Source organism: Schistocerca cancellata, chromosome 1, assembly GCF_023864275.1.
Source record: "Schistocerca cancellata isolate TAMUIC-IGC-003103 chromosome 1, iqSchCanc2.1, whole genome shotgun sequence".
NCBI classification, from domain to species: Eukaryota; Metazoa; Arthropoda; class Insecta; order Orthoptera; family Acrididae; genus Schistocerca; species Schistocerca cancellata.
Window position 1 is genome coordinate 1,164,757,820 of NC_064626.1, and position 18,107 is coordinate 1,164,775,926.

At 39.9% G+C, this 18,107-nt stretch overlaps 1 protein-coding gene across 1 annotated transcript in view; it reads left to right on the plus strand.

The window, feature by feature from the left end:
- LOC126093772 (spermatogenesis-associated protein 5-like protein 1) overlaps positions 1-16,913 on the plus strand; it is a 90,529-nt gene extending 73,616 nt beyond the window's left edge. Inside the window, exons 7-9 of the mRNA XM_049908745.1 lie at positions 3,989-4,110; positions 8,963-9,202; positions 15,287-16,913. Of these exons, the coding sequence (XP_049764702.1) occupies positions 3,989-4,110; positions 8,963-9,202; positions 15,287-15,424 (500 nt within the window). The 3' untranslated portion in view covers positions 15,425-16,913. The remainder of the gene's footprint in view (positions 1-3,988; positions 4,111-8,962; positions 9,203-15,286) is intronic.
- Positions 16,914-18,107: the final 1,194 nt, after the last annotated feature.

Consider the following 18,107-nt stretch of genomic DNA (forward strand, 5'->3'; position numbering starts at 1 on the left):
ACTACTGTTCTGAGCATCTTCACATACTCACTGTGTAATCAGATCTGAAATGTGCAATGTGACGTGCTCAATGGGCGTATCAGCGACTTTGCACTATGTTTCGTCAGATTTTCACCGATCAGTGGTTGGGGGGAGGGGAGGGGGGAGGAGGGTAGCCCTTGTATTTATCCTAAGTAGCTGTGCATCATGATCAGAGAGAGCATTTGTTAATTGGTACAGTTATTTTCTTGCTTTGAGCTTCATCAAAGAAAACATTATTAATAATTCCTACTGTCTTGATCCACCTGTGTTGGAAAGGTGATTGCTGAGATTAAGTTGTAGAATCCAAATAAGGGTTCCAGCTCATTTTTCCTGTGAAAATCCTTTCGAAAATCTACATTGAAATAATCGCAGACCATTAACAGCTTGCTGCTGTCAGTCAGATAGCATAGTAAGGAATTAAAATTCCTCATAAATACACTCCTGGAAATGGAAAAAAGAACACATTGACACCGGTGTGTCAGACCCACCATACTTGCTCCGGACACTGCGAGAGGACTGTACAAGCAATGATCACACGCACGGCACAGCGGACACACCAGGAACCGCGGTGTTGGCCGTCGAATGGCGCTAGCTGCGCAGCATTTGTGCACCGCCGCCATCAGTGTCAGCCAGTTTGCCGTGGCATACGGAGCTCCATCGCAGTCTTTAACACTGGTAGCATGCCGCGACAGCGTGGACGTGAACCGTATGTGCAGTTGACGGACTTTGAGCGAGGGCGTATAGTGGGCATGCGGGAGGCCGGGTGGACGTACCGCCGAATTGCTCAACACGTGGGGCGTGAGGTCTCCACAGTACATCGATGTTGTCGCCAGTGGTCGGCGGAAGGTGCACGTGCCCGTCGACCTGGGACCGGACCGCAGCGACGCACGGATGCACGCCAAGACCGTAGGATCCTACGCAGTGCCGTAGGGGACCGCACCGCCACTTCCTAGCAAATTAGGGACACTGTTGCTCCTGGGGTATCGGTGAGGACCATTCGCAACCGTCTCCATGAAGCTGGACTACCGTTAGGCCGTCTTCCGCTCACGTCCCAACATCGTGCAGCCCGCCTCCACTGGTGTCGCGACAGGCGTGAATGGAGGGACGAATGGAGACGTGTCGTCTTCAGCGATGAGAGTCGCTTCTGCCTTGGTGCCAATGATGGTCGTATGCATGTTTGGCGCCGTGCAGGTGAGCGCCACAATCAGGACTGCATACGACCGAGGCACACAGGGCCAACACCCGGCATCATGGTGTGGGGAGCGATCTCCTACACTGGCCGTACACCACTGGTGATCGTCGAGGGGACACTGAATAGTGCACGGTACATCCAAACCGTCATCGAACCCATCGTTCTACCATTCCTAGACCGGCAAGGGAACTTGCTGTTCCAACAGGACAATGCACGTCCGCATGTATCCCGTGCCACCCAACGTGCTCTAGAAGGTGTAAGTCAACTACCCTGGCCAGCAAGATCTCCGGATCTGTCCCCCATTGAGCATGTTTGGGACTGGATGAAGCGTCATCTCACGCGGTCTGCACGTCCAGCACGAACGCTGGTCCAACTGAGGCGCCAGGTGGAAATGGCATTGCAAGCCGTTCCACAGAACTACATCCAGCATCTCTACGATCGTCTCCATGGGAGAATAGCAGCCTGCATTGCTGCGAAAGGTGGATATACACTGTACTAGTGCCAACATTGTGCATGCTCTGTTGCCTGTGTCTATGTGCCTGTGGTTCTGTCAGTGTGATCATGTGATGTATCTGACCCCAGGAATGTGTCAATAAAGTTTCCCCTTCCTGGGACAATGAATTCACGGTGTTCTTATTTCAATTTCCAGGAGTGTAGTTCAAAATTTGAGAGTTGGAATCTGTACACAGTCAAAACTCAAAGTGAAATATTTTTCAGTGGCACATACTTCTATGTGCTGACCACTAAAAGATCCACTTGCATCAATCTTTTTGAACTTTTTTCCATCTTAATATATGCAACAACTCCTCCTTTTCCCTGTTAGACCTGCATGAGGGTAATCTTTTATATTTAACTTCTTTAACCGTGTAGTTATATAGTACTCAGATAAGCTCATGATGTCTATCTTTTCAGAGCTTTCTAAAATTTCTATGCTTCTTACTCAATGCTTCTTACTCAATCCTCTAATATTGTGATGAAATAACCTAACCTTACTTTTTTGTACATCCTTAAGCATTTTGTGGGACTCTTCTGTTAAATTAACTTCTTTCACAGTAGGGTTGCCTGAGCCTAAATTCAAACCAAAAAAGGTGCTTTCTGACACCTTGAACCACAGGGATCTTTCATTGTGTGATGATCCCACAATCATTTTCCCCTTCAGCCTATCTAGTTCAAATTTTGCGTGATCTACTTCAGCCTGAAGGGCACAAATATTTGCTTCCTGTTTAGTGTTTCTCATCTCTTTTGCAGAGCCTACACTTCCATGGGAGAGCCTCATTGAATTCCCTATTCAGTTCCACACTACAGTTGCCCCAGTGGAATTCCAGCTCACAATCTACACATACCACTCCCACTCTATGTACCATACAGCAACGTCCACGTTCAGGTGCATGTTATAATGAAAAAGTTAATCATTTCTGCTTAAAACAAGAACTCAGTACTCACTTAACTGTTAATTAACTTATATATATTAATAATGAATCTGTAAAACCATCATATCTATCTATCTTTGAATATGCTGATCTCCTAAACTACTAGATCACCTGTTGTCGGGTTTTCGCAGGTAACTTGAGTGTAGTTTGGGACACTGTATAGGCTTTAGTTTATCAAAATCAGATCACAGAGAAAAAAAAAAGATATTGTGATTGAAAGTCTTATTAAAACTTTATCTGCCAGACCTGCCGATCATTTAAAACCAGTAGACAGTTTTTTTATAGGATTTTCACTGATAACTTCATCATGACGAGGGCACCGTATGGACCATATTGCATCAAAATTGGATTACGGAAAAAAAATATATTTATACGTGTTAGGCCACAGTGCATAAATACATGGATTTTAATCAAGTATTTGAGAACAAGAGCACTGAGTGACTTGAAATAAACTTTACACATAATTTCAAATCTTTACAGATCTTTTTTTATTGACACTCCCCCACATTATGATGAAAGGAAGAAAGTTTATCATTTACTATATTTTGACTGTTCGCTTTAGCACCAGACATGACTTTTAATTTATTTCTTCGTACTACTAACTGTTTTGTGGCACATTTTGCAGATGATGTTATCACTGAATGTACCTGCAAAATTATATCTATTTATGATACTCAGTTCAAGAGATATGAGGGATGGAAGACAGAGAAATGGAAGGTGGTCATAGAAAGAAAAGTGGAGATGGATAGAGAGAGAGAGAGAGAGAGAGAGAGAGAGAGAGAGAGAGAGAGAGAGAGAGGGAGGGGGGGGGGAGGGGAGGGGAGGAGGAGCTGTACTAGTAGGATTGAAGTAAATATGTACCAGGACAGTGTCGGGTACTCAGGTAGTCTAATTTACAATGAAATGTAACTGCTGGTGGCTACTTATCACAAGTACTTTTTGATATTAGACAATATTTACTATTGGCAGAATACAGTTTACTAGGCATGGTGCTTTTTTAAGTGGTAAAAACCCCAGATCACCAAATCTTCAGTTGCCTGGATAAACGAGATATAAAAGAACAAACTTACTTACAAAATATGCTTCATACAATCACTTTACTCTATGAAAATTGACTATTTTCTACTAGTAACAGAAACACAGCTTCAGCTATGCGCAGTTCCACCTGTCACTGGAAATTGGAACGATATCTCCTGAAAGTAAATACTAATCAGCCGCTGTGTTTCCTTGTAATTTTGAAGTAATTTTCTGTGCCCTTTTATGGTTACCATATTATCTCAGTAGCCATTAGGTCCTGTAACTTTTGCTTATTAATAGATATTTTGTCTCGAAAATGTGTCACCAGATGCTCTCGTCGGAAGCCGCCAGGGAAGAGAGAGGGGTGTCCAGGAGAGAGTGTTGTCTGCCTTTCTACTGGAAATGGATGGTATTGGTGGACCTTTGGACACTCAAGGTTCTCAAACAAAAGTAAGTAGCAGTCCCACATTCATAATGTGAAAGGGGAAGCTTTGCTTTATGAGAAGAGGCCATCATGCACCACATGTACACAATTAATGATGGCTGAGGAGAGTCAGTTTCTCCAGAAACTTTATCATATGGAATACAAAGCAAATAAGTCAAACTGGGCATTATGATGTTGCTCATTTTCCTTATGCCCGTGAATACATAATGGTGATTAAAAAAGCAAAATAATAAAAACACACAGTTCAGTTGAATTATCTTCTCTCTTTCACTTCAGAGTATTTGAATTATATTCCTTGCCCCATTGCCCTCGAATCTGGGCTCATTATGTTGAGCATTTATTCACAAAATTGTCATGCTGCAGCCGCACTCTTTCTCAGTCATGTACAGTCCCATCAAAATTCTTAATGTTGCCCTTTTTATGATTAGGTTTTTGAGAATTTTTGAGATGATTGTGTGAGCCTCCTACTGTCATATCTCCACACCCTCTGCAGCAAGGAAGGTAGATAATAGTTTGAAGATGCTGACATCCATAGTAGAGAGAAGCTTTGTGATGCTGTGAGGTCCTTTGTTCCTCTACTTCAGAAACTGATGATGCAGGAAGTCAGTTGCCTATATTTATCACAGACAGGGGAGCAGTGTGGTTAATGTCATCTTGCTCTCCACACTAGTGTGGCAAGTCATACCTCTGTTTGATGTGGTTCTTGTTGGTAGTGTCCCTGATTGACTTTTAGTCCTGACATTGTTACATATAGTCAGTAAAGTACGGTCACATATAATCAGTGAAGTATGAGTCATTAATACAGTAGTGGAATGGAGATACATATAGTTATAATTCACTGTGATGATGTCCTCTAGTAGCACTAAGTCTTTTCCATTCAGTCGCATTTGTTTCTTAACACTTCCTTGACTTGGATTATGAAATCTGAGTATGGAACCTTATCTTATTGCTGAACGCCCATGGTTATTGTTTCTTTTGCTAACTTGTCAGCCACTCCAGTCCCATGAAGGCCACAGTGGACTCTTAACCACATAAGTAACTTAGTTATTTCTCTTGAAAGTACTCCACATGCTGTGTTATGTTATATGCCAGGGGTTTATTACGTCATTGTTTGCAGGGGTATTTTAGGACTTATAATGCTGCTCTGGAAAATACTGAAGATCTGATAGGTTGATCGGACAACTAAATCAGTGCTGAACTGAACTGGCAACAGAAATAATTACTGAAGTACGAAGGATGAATAAAACAAGTGAACAGATTTACATATTCAGCCAACTAGATAAAGATGGCAGTGTCGCATCTCAAGGAAAAATTAGAATTATATTGCTCTGAGCAGGAGCATTTGGAGGAACTGTTTAGAAGAATAATTCACCATGTACCAGATTGAGAAGTATGTAGTAGAACAGTTCATAATGGCAGAGACCAACCATGGTACATAGTCTCTGTAAAGAGACTTCCCAAGGTGTAAAATGAAACATAGGATATAGATAGGGAGATGCTAAATGAAACATGTTAAGACTGTCAAAAGGGCAGTGCATGAAGCTTACAGTCACTGCTGTTGCAAAATCTTATCAAAAGTCCTCTCAGAAAATACGAAGAAAGTGTAATTGTTTGCAAAGGCTGTGTGTGGCACCAAATTTAATTTTCAGACACTTGTGAATGAACAGGAATTGAAATTGAAAGTATAGAAGTGAAAGCAGAAATGCTGAGATTTAGTTCCTCCACTAACCAAAATATACAGAAAATTTCTTAAAAAGAAAAACTGTGGCCAGTAGTTGGGAGAAAGCAAAAGTCACACTCATCTGTCAGGTCAGCAGATGTTGAGTTGCAGACAAGCACAGCAAAGAAGATTGCTATACATTTGAGCTTTGGGCCAGAGTCAGTGGCCACGTGTGTGTTTCCTACTTCTTTTTGTTGTTCCGGTCTGTGACTCAACAGCTCCTCTGTATGGTGAGTAACAGTATCTCCTTTAAAAAAATATTGTCATTATTTCATCCTGGATTTTCCATTGTTTGAGGTGGTCAGCAGAAGCAACACTCAAAATTGCAGCCCAGATCTTTGGTATACATCTGTTGTAGAATCTTGAAATATTTCCTGAGCCCCATCACATGCAGTACCAAGCAAAAGTTTTGATTGGATTGAGGATTTTTTTGGTACAGAGGATACAGTATATTATCCTGAATGATGAGTCAACAGGTACAGCAGTAATGTCATGTTTACCCTGAGGAAGTGTGGGAAGTGTGTTGGGACCCTTAATGATGATGTAGCATATTAGGAACCTGGCAGACAATGTCAGTAGTAATAGCCTCAGTCTTTTATGCTTATGATAGTTACCTTGAAATACTGCCTGAAAAAAGCATGATAACATAGTGATGCAAAGATTGGCGACTTGCTTAAAATGATCTGAAATGTAAAACTTTGCAAAATGCAAGAATTTAGTATCCTATGGCTGCAGTGTCAGTGTGTCATAGTTTGAATTAGCCAACTTGATTCGTGGAGATACAATAGTTGAAGCAGGTGGCAGACATTGATTCCATTTTAGGATGCTAGGAAAATTGTCAGTATACAAAAGGTATTGCATATAAAATTTTTGTGTGACCTAAGCTAGAATTTGGCCTAAATGTATGAGACCCATACCAAATAGGACCAACCAGGGGTATTGAATGTTTATAAGAAGGTCAGCACTAATGATGACAGGTTCATTTGACCTGAGGAAGAACCTCGTGGAAATGCTGAAAGCTCAAAATTGGCACACACTTGAAATTAGATACTAACTGTCCAGTAAAAGTCTATTTACAAAGTTTCAATAACTGACTTCCAGTGGTGATGAATTTATGACCATAAGATAAGTGCTTAGGTGGTGTTCCCATAGTGACCACAAACACCAGACTAGCCTAATAACAGTGAGCACTGAGCCACTTAGTCATTCTTCCCATACTTCATATGCAAATGGGAGGGAAGCAGCCCTAATACATAGCACAGTAGGAAGTCCCTCATTACCATACACTTCAATGGTTTGCAGAATATTGACATTAATGTAGGGGTAGAACTAATTTTTAGTATCTAACCGAGGCAAGCAGCAGCATTTCAGATATACTATCATCACCATCTGATGTAATAGTGTCATGAATTCTTTGCAGATCTTGCTGCCTGTCCCTGCTAGTAACCCCATTTGATATTATAGGATGATACACTTGTAAATTTTTGATTTTGTTCAGAGGATAATTGTTCATTTCACAAAGTTAATCAGAGTGCCATGAACTGCTCCTTCCCTCCACCATTTTGGCATTTTGTTGCATCAGTCTTGCACCCCATATTATGTGTGGCAAACTAGACACTATTGCACCGTACCTTCTTTATGAATATTTTAAACAATAACTTACACTCCCCAAGCTTCCACTTCAGCTGGTTCGTAACTCTTTGAATCATTAAATGTTATCTTCAGTTAAAATTTTCCATACCCATGCATTCACTCAATTATATGGCCACACGTGGTGACTTTTTGACAAGATAGTTGATTGACATGACTGTGTCTTCTAAGGGAGCACTTGTGCCATAAACTTTCCTATTCTAATTATTCTATCTTTGCAGAATTGATGTTCATGTTAAAAAAATTTACTTCAGAAATTACACAAACATGAATACCTTGTTTACAAGTTGCTTTTGACTATTGTTAACAACACAGCAGAAACCACTTGCCTCATTTGCCTTTAGTTTGAAAATGACCACTGGTTGATCAAAACCTGTTGTGGCATTGTGAAGTGCTTATTTGATTGTGTCATAAAGAATTATAAGAAATAAAGGAATATGTCAGTCACTTAGTCTCTAAGACTGTGTCATTTTCTTTTTACGAAGTTTTCCTTGCTGATAAATTATGTAGCTAAAATATTTGTTTTTGAAACCATTCTTCTTTTATGTAGCTTATGCTTACATGCGCAAAACAAATTTTATGGAAACATTAAAGTCAAATCATGACATGCGCAAATTCCTTGTAAGGTGTAAGATTGTGGATGCCTTCAGAACTTTGGTATATTCAGGAGCTGCAGTGATTAATGAAGAAACAGGAAATTATTTTTAGGTACTGATTTCAAATTTTAAATTTGTAAGACTGATGGTACATGAAAATGTTTCTTTTAAGAATCACATTCAGAATCTTGTGCAGAAATTTGACTGATGATGTCTTCACTTTGGAATTATTCTTGCATACAATGACACTGTAATACAAAAGCTTTTTATTTTTTATGTAATAGCACCGTATTTTGGTGTAACTGGGGTGCATTCAGAAATAATGTTTTTTGCATAGCAAAAGATTAACAGAATGATCTATGGTATCTGGTCACAAATTTTGTGTCAGCCATTATTAGAGCCTGTCTAAATTTTTTCGTTCCTGTGCTTGGGTGGGTTCATTGGATTTGTGGTTTGCAATGTGGACTCTCATAAAAAGAACTACAAAAGCTTAGATGCCTTCACCATACTTTCTTACATATTTTATGTTAATATAATAATGCAAATTTGCCATGTCTTCTTCAATTCCTGAAATTTTCCTTTTATCAGCATTATGTGAATAGGCTGAGTTAGATGTTGTGTGATTGAATTAGGCTCAAATGGTTCCATGTAACTTGAGAAAAACAGCGCAATAAAAAAAAGGAATTAAAAATACTTGTGACATTACTGATGTAAGGAGTTGTTATAGCATAGAAGCAGGTAAGCTTAGGCACAGTTGTTGTTTGAAAGGTGTGCTTGATGTTAGTAGTGCTAACTTAATATTTTACTATAATGTCTGTAGATATTAATACAAGCACTTGGAGGCACATGCAGTTTCGTCTTGAGTATGCTTAAGTTCTACAAATCTTGCAGGTAGCTGGTGTGATTGTACTGGCAGCAACAAATAGGCCGGATTTGCTTGATGATGCCCTGTTGAGGCCGGGACGATTGGACCGCTTGGTGTATGTGTCTGCACCAAACGAGCATGCCCGTCTGGAAATACTTCGCGTGCATACGGCGCACATGCCTCTCGCTCCCTGTGTTGACCTGTCATCAGTTGCAGCTGCCACTGACCTTTACAGTGGGGCAGACTTGGCTGTTTTGTGTAAGGAGGTAATGTATGAAACGAATTTGATAAAAATTCACACCATGGCATTAGAAGGTCATAAGTAAAAATAAATTAAACATTTTACATAATGAGTTAACAAGTACAGTAAAACACTGAATTAAGAAACCCATTTTTCAGGAAATACTTTTAACGAATATTTCCACCAGTTCTGGCAAAACACCTGCAAGAACAATGTTAATCTGTTCTGATTTTAACCAGCCCTGCTTTAAGAAAAAACAAATGAAAATTTTGTTCTTATACAATTCTTAACATCACTGAGTGATTTTTCAATTTCTTTCAGTTTCACGTAAACCTGTACGTTTTGTCTGACGCGGTTCTTTCATTCGATACATACCTAGTTCATAGTAATTTGGTGAGTAACTTGACTTCCCTTGTAACAGTACTGGAAGATACATTGAAGGAAGGGGAAATCAATTTCTGCCCTGCCTCCTAGGCGACTTAAGTCTCCTGATTTGAAATGACAGTCACAGTGTCTATGGAAGTGCGTTTATTGACGTCTTGAGTTATTGGTTTTACTTTTTTGGAGTTACGGGCTGCAAATATCGGAAGCTTACAATTCAGAAAAGCTGATCATCATTTATGATATCAAGGACAGTCATAATATTCAACTTTGACATTATGAATAAATAAGATGCTCTACACACATCAGTGGACAAAGTTCGAAAGCATTGTGCAGTACTCCCAAGTCAGGTATGTACCAGACAAAATTGTGAGGGCTGAAAACATGCCATGGTTTCACAGCCATGCTAGAAAGTTGCTACAAAAGCAAAGTGAACTTCATTGCAAATTCAAATGTAGCCTAAGACTCACAGACAGACAAAAACCAAACAAAGCAAAAATTAGTGTAAGGAGAGGCATGTGTGTGAAGCTTCAACAAATTCTAAAGTAAAATTCTGTCTGTAATTTGACAGAAAATCTTAAGAAATTCTGGTTTTATGTTAAATCATTAAACAAATAAAAGCAATGTGCCCAGACACTCTGTGACCAAGATGACACTAAAACAGAGGATAATTATAGGCTGAAATACTAAATGTCTTTTTTCAAGTGTTTCACTGATGAAGATAATGCAGTAACTCCTCCTTTAAATTGTTGCACGAATGTCAAAAAGACAGGTAGTAAATAGGTGACCCTGGGATAGAAAAGCAACCAAAATTGCTCAACAGAAGAGTGGTCACTGGACCTAGTGGAATACCAGTACGGTTCTCTGTTGAGTATGTGGAAGAGCTTGCTCCCCCTCTTTACAGCAGTACACCATAGGTCGTTGGAAGAGCAAAGAATTCGTAATGATTGGAAAAAAGGGCAGGTCATTCCCGTTTTTAAGAATGGACAGCAAACAGATGCACAAAACTACAGGACTATATCTGACACTGGCCTGTTGTAAAATTTTATAACCCGTTTTATACTCGCATGCTATGAGTTGGTGAAGACTGAAAATCTCCTTTGTAGGATCGAATTGGCCTCTTAAAACAACGATTTTGTGAAATGTAGCTTGTTCCATTCTTCCACGAGATCCGGAAAGCAGTAGGTATTGGCATGCAGGTCGATGCCGTGTTCCTTGACTTCTGGAAGGCATTCAGTATAACAGTGCTGCTGTCTAATTAACAAAATATGAGTGTACGGGATATCAGGCCAGCTGTGTAAATGAATTTAAACATTCCTGGCTAACAGAACACAGCAGAACATTCAAAGTGAGAGAAATTTACCCACATGAAAGTAACTTTGGGAGTATCTCACAAGAATGTTACAGGATCATTACTTTTCGCAATATACCTAAGCAATATGTATAAATGACGTCATGGATGACATCTGAGATTCTATGAGGCTTGTTGCGGGTGGTGCTGTTGTGCACAGAGAAGTTGCAATGCTAGAAAATTGTAACAAAATGCAGAGGACCTGGAGAGGATTAACATGTGACACAGGCAGTGAAAGTTCAGCCCCTGTGCAAGCAAATGTAAGAGACCCATTATTACAATAATTATGTGATTGCAGAATAATCACTTGAAGCAGTCACATCCATAAAATATATGAATTAATTGGATAGATTAAAAAAAAGTGTACTCGCCCAAGCAGCAGCAGAACACACGCATATCCCGCATCCTGCTATCCTGATTTTGGTTTTCCGTGATTACCCTAAATCGTTCCAGGCAAATGCCGGGATGGTTCCTTTGAAAGGGCACAGCCAACTTTCTTCCCTGTCCTTCCCTAATCCGAAGATACCGATGACCTCGCTGTCTGGTTCCCCCCCCCCCCCCCCTCCCCCAGCGCAACACACACATAAAAGAAGATTATAGTTAGGGAAGCTTTCGGAGCCAGTGTCTGGTTCTTCAGGTAGAAAGGTTGAAGGGGAAGGCAGAGGGGTGAAGGGGTAGGACTGGAGAGACCTAGGAAAAGGGGTAGATTTCGGGAAAGTCTCCCAGAATGTGGGTCAGTGAAGACTTATTGGACAGGATGAGGAGGAGAGACTGATTGTTGGGAACTGCACTGGATGAGATTTGAAAACCTAAGAGCTGAAAGGTGGAAGACAGGGTAATATGCAAGATAGAGATTTCTGCTTAAACATCTTGCGTGAGTTAATAAGAGTGAAAAGCTAAGTGCATTGTATGTAACAGAGGTGGGAGGGGTCAATGAAAAACAGATGGGTATGGCAATGAAATATGTAGAAAACTAAAACGTAGCGAAGAAAAGACTAGTTATTATGAAGAAATGCAAAGATGGAAGAAATTAACATAAATTGAGGGTCATTTGGAGGGGGCTGTCCTGGGATCCATAAGTCTTCATCCCATGGTTTGGTTTAGATACACTTAACCAAGTGGACTCATGGTGAGGCTGACCTTTTAAAATTCTTTGGAATCTCTGAATTCCTCCTCCCAATTAAATTTCACTTGGTCATATTCCAAATCCCAAGCATCCTTGATGTTGATCTCGTCCTCACCGGAGTCCAGCTACATACTTCTGTCCACATTAAACCTACTAACAAACAACAGTACTTACATTTTGAAGTTGCCATCCTTTCCATGTCAAATGTTTGCTCCTACACAGCCTTGGCATTCGAGGCAAACACATTTGTTTCGATGGGGATGGAGACTGTTTACAGCAATACCCCACCATTCTCACCTCAGCGCCCCACCAGCCTAGTTCAAAAGCAAATTTCCCTGGTCATCACATCCAATCCTGGTACTGCTGCTTCCTCCAAAAAACAGCTTTGGAACACCCTACTGGTCACACAGTATTATCCTGGTCTGGAATGTATTAATCAACTACTTCGATAAGGCCATGACTTGCTAAAGTCATGCCCTGAAGTGAAGTGAGATCCATTCTGTCTGAGATTTTGCCCACGACACCTAGAACAGCTTTTATTTGCCCTCACAATCTCCGCAATATTATTGTCAAACGCTATGCTGCTCCTGCACCCATCTCCCTAACCTATGGGTCCTACCACAGTGACTGTCTCCACTGCGAGACTTACCCTATGCACCCTTCTACCAGCACATTTACCAACACTGTAACTGGCAAAACATATACTATCAAAGGGAAAGCAACCTGTGAAACAATGTCATATACCAGCTGTTTTGTGAACATTGTTCAGTCTTTTACATCAGCATGACAACCACTAAATTACCAGTTAGGATGAATGGGCATAGTCAGAGGGTGTATACTGGCAACTCACAATATCCTGTTACAGAGCATGCTGTACAACACGACAATCGTGACCCCGGTGCCTGTTTCACCACACATGCCATCTAGATTCTTCCCCCAGACACCAGTTTCTCAGAACTCTGCAGGTGGGAACTAGTACTACAACGTGACCTTCGTTCTTGCCACTCATCTGGCCTTAATTTATGCTAATTTCTTCCATTTCAGCATTTCTTCGTAGTAACTACTCTTTTCTTCACTCTGTTTTAGTATTCTACATCTTTCAATGTCTTACCTGTCCTTTTTTCACTGCCCCCTCCCACATCTGTTATGTACAATGCACTTAGCTTTTTACTCTTATTAACTCTTGCAAGATGTTAAGCAGTAATCTCTATATTGCATATTACCCCGCCTTGCATATTTAAGCTCTCAGGTTTTCAAATCTCGTCCAATGCAGTCCCCAACAATCAGTCTTTCTTCTCATCTTGTCTGGTAAGTCTCCCCTAATCCGTGGTTCTGGGTGACTTTCCAGAAATCTACTCCTTTTCCTAGACCTCTCCAGTCCTTTTCTTTCATCCATCTTCCTTCCCCTTCAGCCCTTCTGCCTGAAGGAGGAGCTACTGGCTCTGAAAGCTTGTGTAATTGTAACCCTCTTTTATGAGTGTGTTGTGCCGCCGCATGGTAAGTGGATTTTCTATCTATCTAATTAATTTACTTTGTCAAAAATTGATCATTTTCATTGTTATATTAGCCCATAAAACATGTAGGTGTATGTCTACAGAGCAATACAAAATGAAACATCTACATAAAGCTTATCATGGCAGATGCCAGATTGAAATTCCCTGGAAGAATCCTCTGTAAATGTAGCCCACTCACTAAGGAGGTAGCTTACAAAATCTTCATTCAACCAATACTTGAATATTGTGATTAAAATGACAGTCGAGATCACAATAATGTTTGTTTATTGTACGGCCAGTTATGACTGATGTTAAAGCTGTCCTCAGAGTTTTTGGGCCTCCTATGGCTGGTGCTAGTGGGTCCTTGGTTTTTTGCATGATACCAAGATCGTATGCAGTGACAGTGTACAGACGTGGAAAATCTCATATAAAGATGTGAAACAAATACTAACAAAGAGATAGAGGGACTGGCCAGTACTTACCTCAGCTCGGTACAGCCGATAGATAACACAAAACAGAACACAAAATTTACATTCCTAGGTTTCGGAACTTTGTTCCTTCTTCAGGGAGGAGAGAGGGGAAAAAAGGGAAGAAGGGAAAGTGGATTCAGTTACTCACAACCCAGGCTATGAAGCAACAGGGAAAGGTAAACAGGGAGGGTAGCAAGGATGGAGGCATGGTTGTCAGAGGGAAGCCAAAGATATTCTACTGTTAAGTACTGTGCCAGCTTCAAACCAAAGAGGGTTCACACAGAAGTAAAGAGGTATATAGTATAAAGATAAACACAACTATGTAGGATGAAAAGATGCATGAATGGGTAAAGAGGAGAGGGAAAAAGAAGAAGACTGAAGAGTAAATGGGAGTGAGGTTGGTTAACGTAGGTTCAGTCCAGGGGGATGGCGGGGTGAAAGGATGTGTTGGAGTGCAAGTTCCGAAAGCTAGGAATGTAAATTTTCTGTTCTGTTTTGTGTTATCTATCGGCTGTACTGAGCTTCAATATTGCTTATCTGTCTGGAATACATATCTGATCCTGATTGACAGAGGAAATAGAGAGGATCCAAAGAAGAGCAACACTTTTTGTTATGCATTCATGTAGTAAGTGTGAAAGCATTGCTGATGGGTCGGCGAACTCCGGTGGCAGTCACTTCAAGAGAGGCATTCTGCATCACAGTGCGGTTTGCTGGTAGTTCTGACAGTGCACATTCTATTTCTTCTACAGATATATCACAAAAGAATAAGGCCAGTAATATTAGAGGTCACATGGAACACTGCAATTGTTCCTCCTGCAAACCATGCATGAGTAGAATAGGAAAAGGGAATGTGACGGCGGTACAAAGGTACCCTTCCCCATACGCCATTAGGTGGAGTATAGATGTATGTGTAGATATTTCCTGTTGTCCTGGCTTCTCGTATCTCCTTTGAAGTGGAGTCCTATGTGACTGTCCTTAGTACTAATGTGCTTACCATACAGGTGCAGAAGTGAATAACATCAAAGCTTTCAGTACTAGTATTTCATATTGTGTGTAGTGGACTACCCCCTCCCCAAATGATCTGACAAAGTCCGAAAGGGGTGTGTTAGAGGTAGCAGAACAGGAAGAGAGTGATACACAGTGGAATGCAACAATTTCCTATACCTTTATGTGCCCTGTCCCTCCATCTCTTATCCTTGACATTTTGGCTCATTCCATCCCATCCATTACTGATGTTTGAAGTGATTCTTACCTAATTACAGAGCATTATTTTTTTCTTTTTTTTCAGGCTGCTTTGTGGGCTCTAACTGATGAAGGAATGGATGCTAGTCATGTGAAGCACAATCACTTCAGCAAAGCTCTGTCTTTGTCTCGGCCCTCCTTGTCACAAGAGCAGGTGCACTGGTATGAAAACTACAAGAAATAACCTTTTGCTGGTGTGTAGTCTACAGTTCGCAGACATATGTCTAGATGTCACTTCAAGATATGTTAGCCATCAGAAAGGTGCAGGAGTAGACAGAGAATGAAAGGTAACCTGTTCTCTGTTGAGACTCCGGAGATTTACTTCCTTGCAGCAAGAAGAAAGACAGTGTATGTTTTGGTCTCAAAAGTAAAGTTAAAACTGTTACCAATCATAAGATTGGTTTGTATACCACAGTGCTTACTACGCATGGTCCTGTCGGTGTAAGTACGTCATACCCTTCCTCTTCTACAACCAGATGATTGTAGAGGGAGCTACATGTAAATCTGTATTCCACACCATGTTGGAACTTGTCATTTTTCATATCAAGAAACATTGCTAAAGATGACAGATACAAATCTTAGGAGTGACCAGGGATTGAGGCTGAGACATTTGGATCTGCAGTCTGGCACTTTACTACTGCTCCATTGAGCCAGATAGTTTGTCAGTTAAAGACATAAATTCTGCAAATGAGTCTGCAATCATGTTATAGTACTTAATTTGTAAAGGTCTCTCTTGACCACATTGTGAAATGTACAGTTTATATCATCTTTACAAAATAATGGGCCAGATAGTATAAGGATTTGATGGGTTGCCTATTTCTCCACTGCTAGTCTGTGATATATAAGGCAAACCATTTATTAGTATTTAGTAGAGAAAATATGAAACACTGAAGTCACAATGTGGGTCTGTTGAGTTTCCTGTTTTGTGATAACAGCTTAATAACAACAGGAGTTTTTATGTTCCTTAGCTGACCATACATGTATGTTCTGTAACTAAAGTTACATATGAACTGAGGACTACTTCAGGATCTCTGCATTGTTCTTCAAATTGTTTTGTCACACTATCTGAACAACAGATTACATTAATTACTTTTTATTGCCTCTAAGCACATTGTACTACACAGTTTCATATGAAGAGTTTGGGTCTAACCCACTCATATGAGAAAAATGAAGACCTGTAATGTTTTGGTTAGCTCCTTAGCTCTGTGAATAGTGTTTCATATGTTCTTCCTTTCAGTATTCTGTCCATTAGCTGGTTAGACTGAAAGTTTTTAATGTAAATGTTGGGCCATTGGGGTTTACCAGACATGTAGCATGATATAAGCATGTTCTTGGTAGGTAATTTATTCATTCATGTACCACAGATCACACACATTGAGTTTTGATGACGGCACTTACTATGCAGGTTTGATTATGAGATTTTACAATGAAAACTACAGATTACATTTAGATTTCGATTTAAAAATTACATATTTGCTTTAGGAAATTCTATGTCAGAAACATAACTGTTATTGTGAACATCATTTCTTCAAGTTAGTCTCTGACTGCTTTGTCATTGAGAGTAAATGGGCTTTAATACAAATGGAAGGTCCTGTTAGGATTTGTAGTTTTTGAACTGTTGCTGCCATGAAGCTTGGCTTGAAGTGTGGCTATGGTGAAGCTATATATATATATATATATATATATATATATATATATATATATATATATATATAATAGAGGGAAACGTTCCACGTGGGAAAAATATATTTAAAAAGAAAGATGATGAGACTTACCAAACAAAAGCGCTGGCAGGTCGATAGACACACAGACATGTGTGTATGTTTGTGTTTGTCTGTGTGTCTATCGACCTGCCAGCGCTTTTGTTTGGTAAGTCTCATCATCTTTCTTTTTATATATATATATATATATATATATATATATATATATAATCTCCCCTTTCCCCTTTTTTGCACCGGAAAATTGGTCCCTTGCTAAATATCTGCATGTTAAGTGAGGATGAATATATGAAGACAGAATCTGTTCCTTATTGGTAATTTTTAATTTGCATATTAGGTAAACCACTTGTGACAGTTTGGTGCAAAACTTCTCTGGTTGTTGTAAGGTACTGGTGTGGGGGAGCAAGTACTGTGCATCATGTCACTCATACTACTTTGATAATTGGAGTCATAAACTATAAGAAAAAAAGTTAAATCAAAACTTTTTATTGCACTGAGGACTTAATTCTGCTCAAAAATGTACAGTACACATAGATGTCTTTCTCCTTTTATTATATTTAACACTCCAGCTATTTTTATAGCTCCTGGCATTTGCATTGTTCCACTCGGCTTGCCTGCCTCAACTCTGTCTAAATGCTGAATACAAAATGATTGATACACACTTAGCTTTTCTTCGTATTTGCTTAGCACTTGTATTACTTTCCTAAATTGAGACGATTACGTTATCTCACTCAGCCTACTATCCTCAACTCCACTCACCATGTTGACCTCCACTCAACTCCATATATCGACCAAAGAAGCCCCAAAGACAAAGACATCTTTCTATCGCAATGTTAAATTGTGCATCGCTTTTGAGTTACTGGTCCAAATGTGTTACTAGTGATCTGATGATGTTGCACTCACTCACTTTCTGAGTTGTTTTGTAATAGAAAAAGGTAAACAGTTTATTTTAGATTGGTTTGTTTTTATGTAGCCACTGCACAAACTTATCAATGGAGACATAAAATGTAGCATCTATACAGTAAAAGCCCCTTTTTATACTTTTAGTGGACTGACCCAAAAAAGTGTAAAATGCAGGAAAGTGTAAAATACAAGAGAGTATAGGAAACACAGCAAGCAATAACAAATAAATTACTCTTACTGTTATTG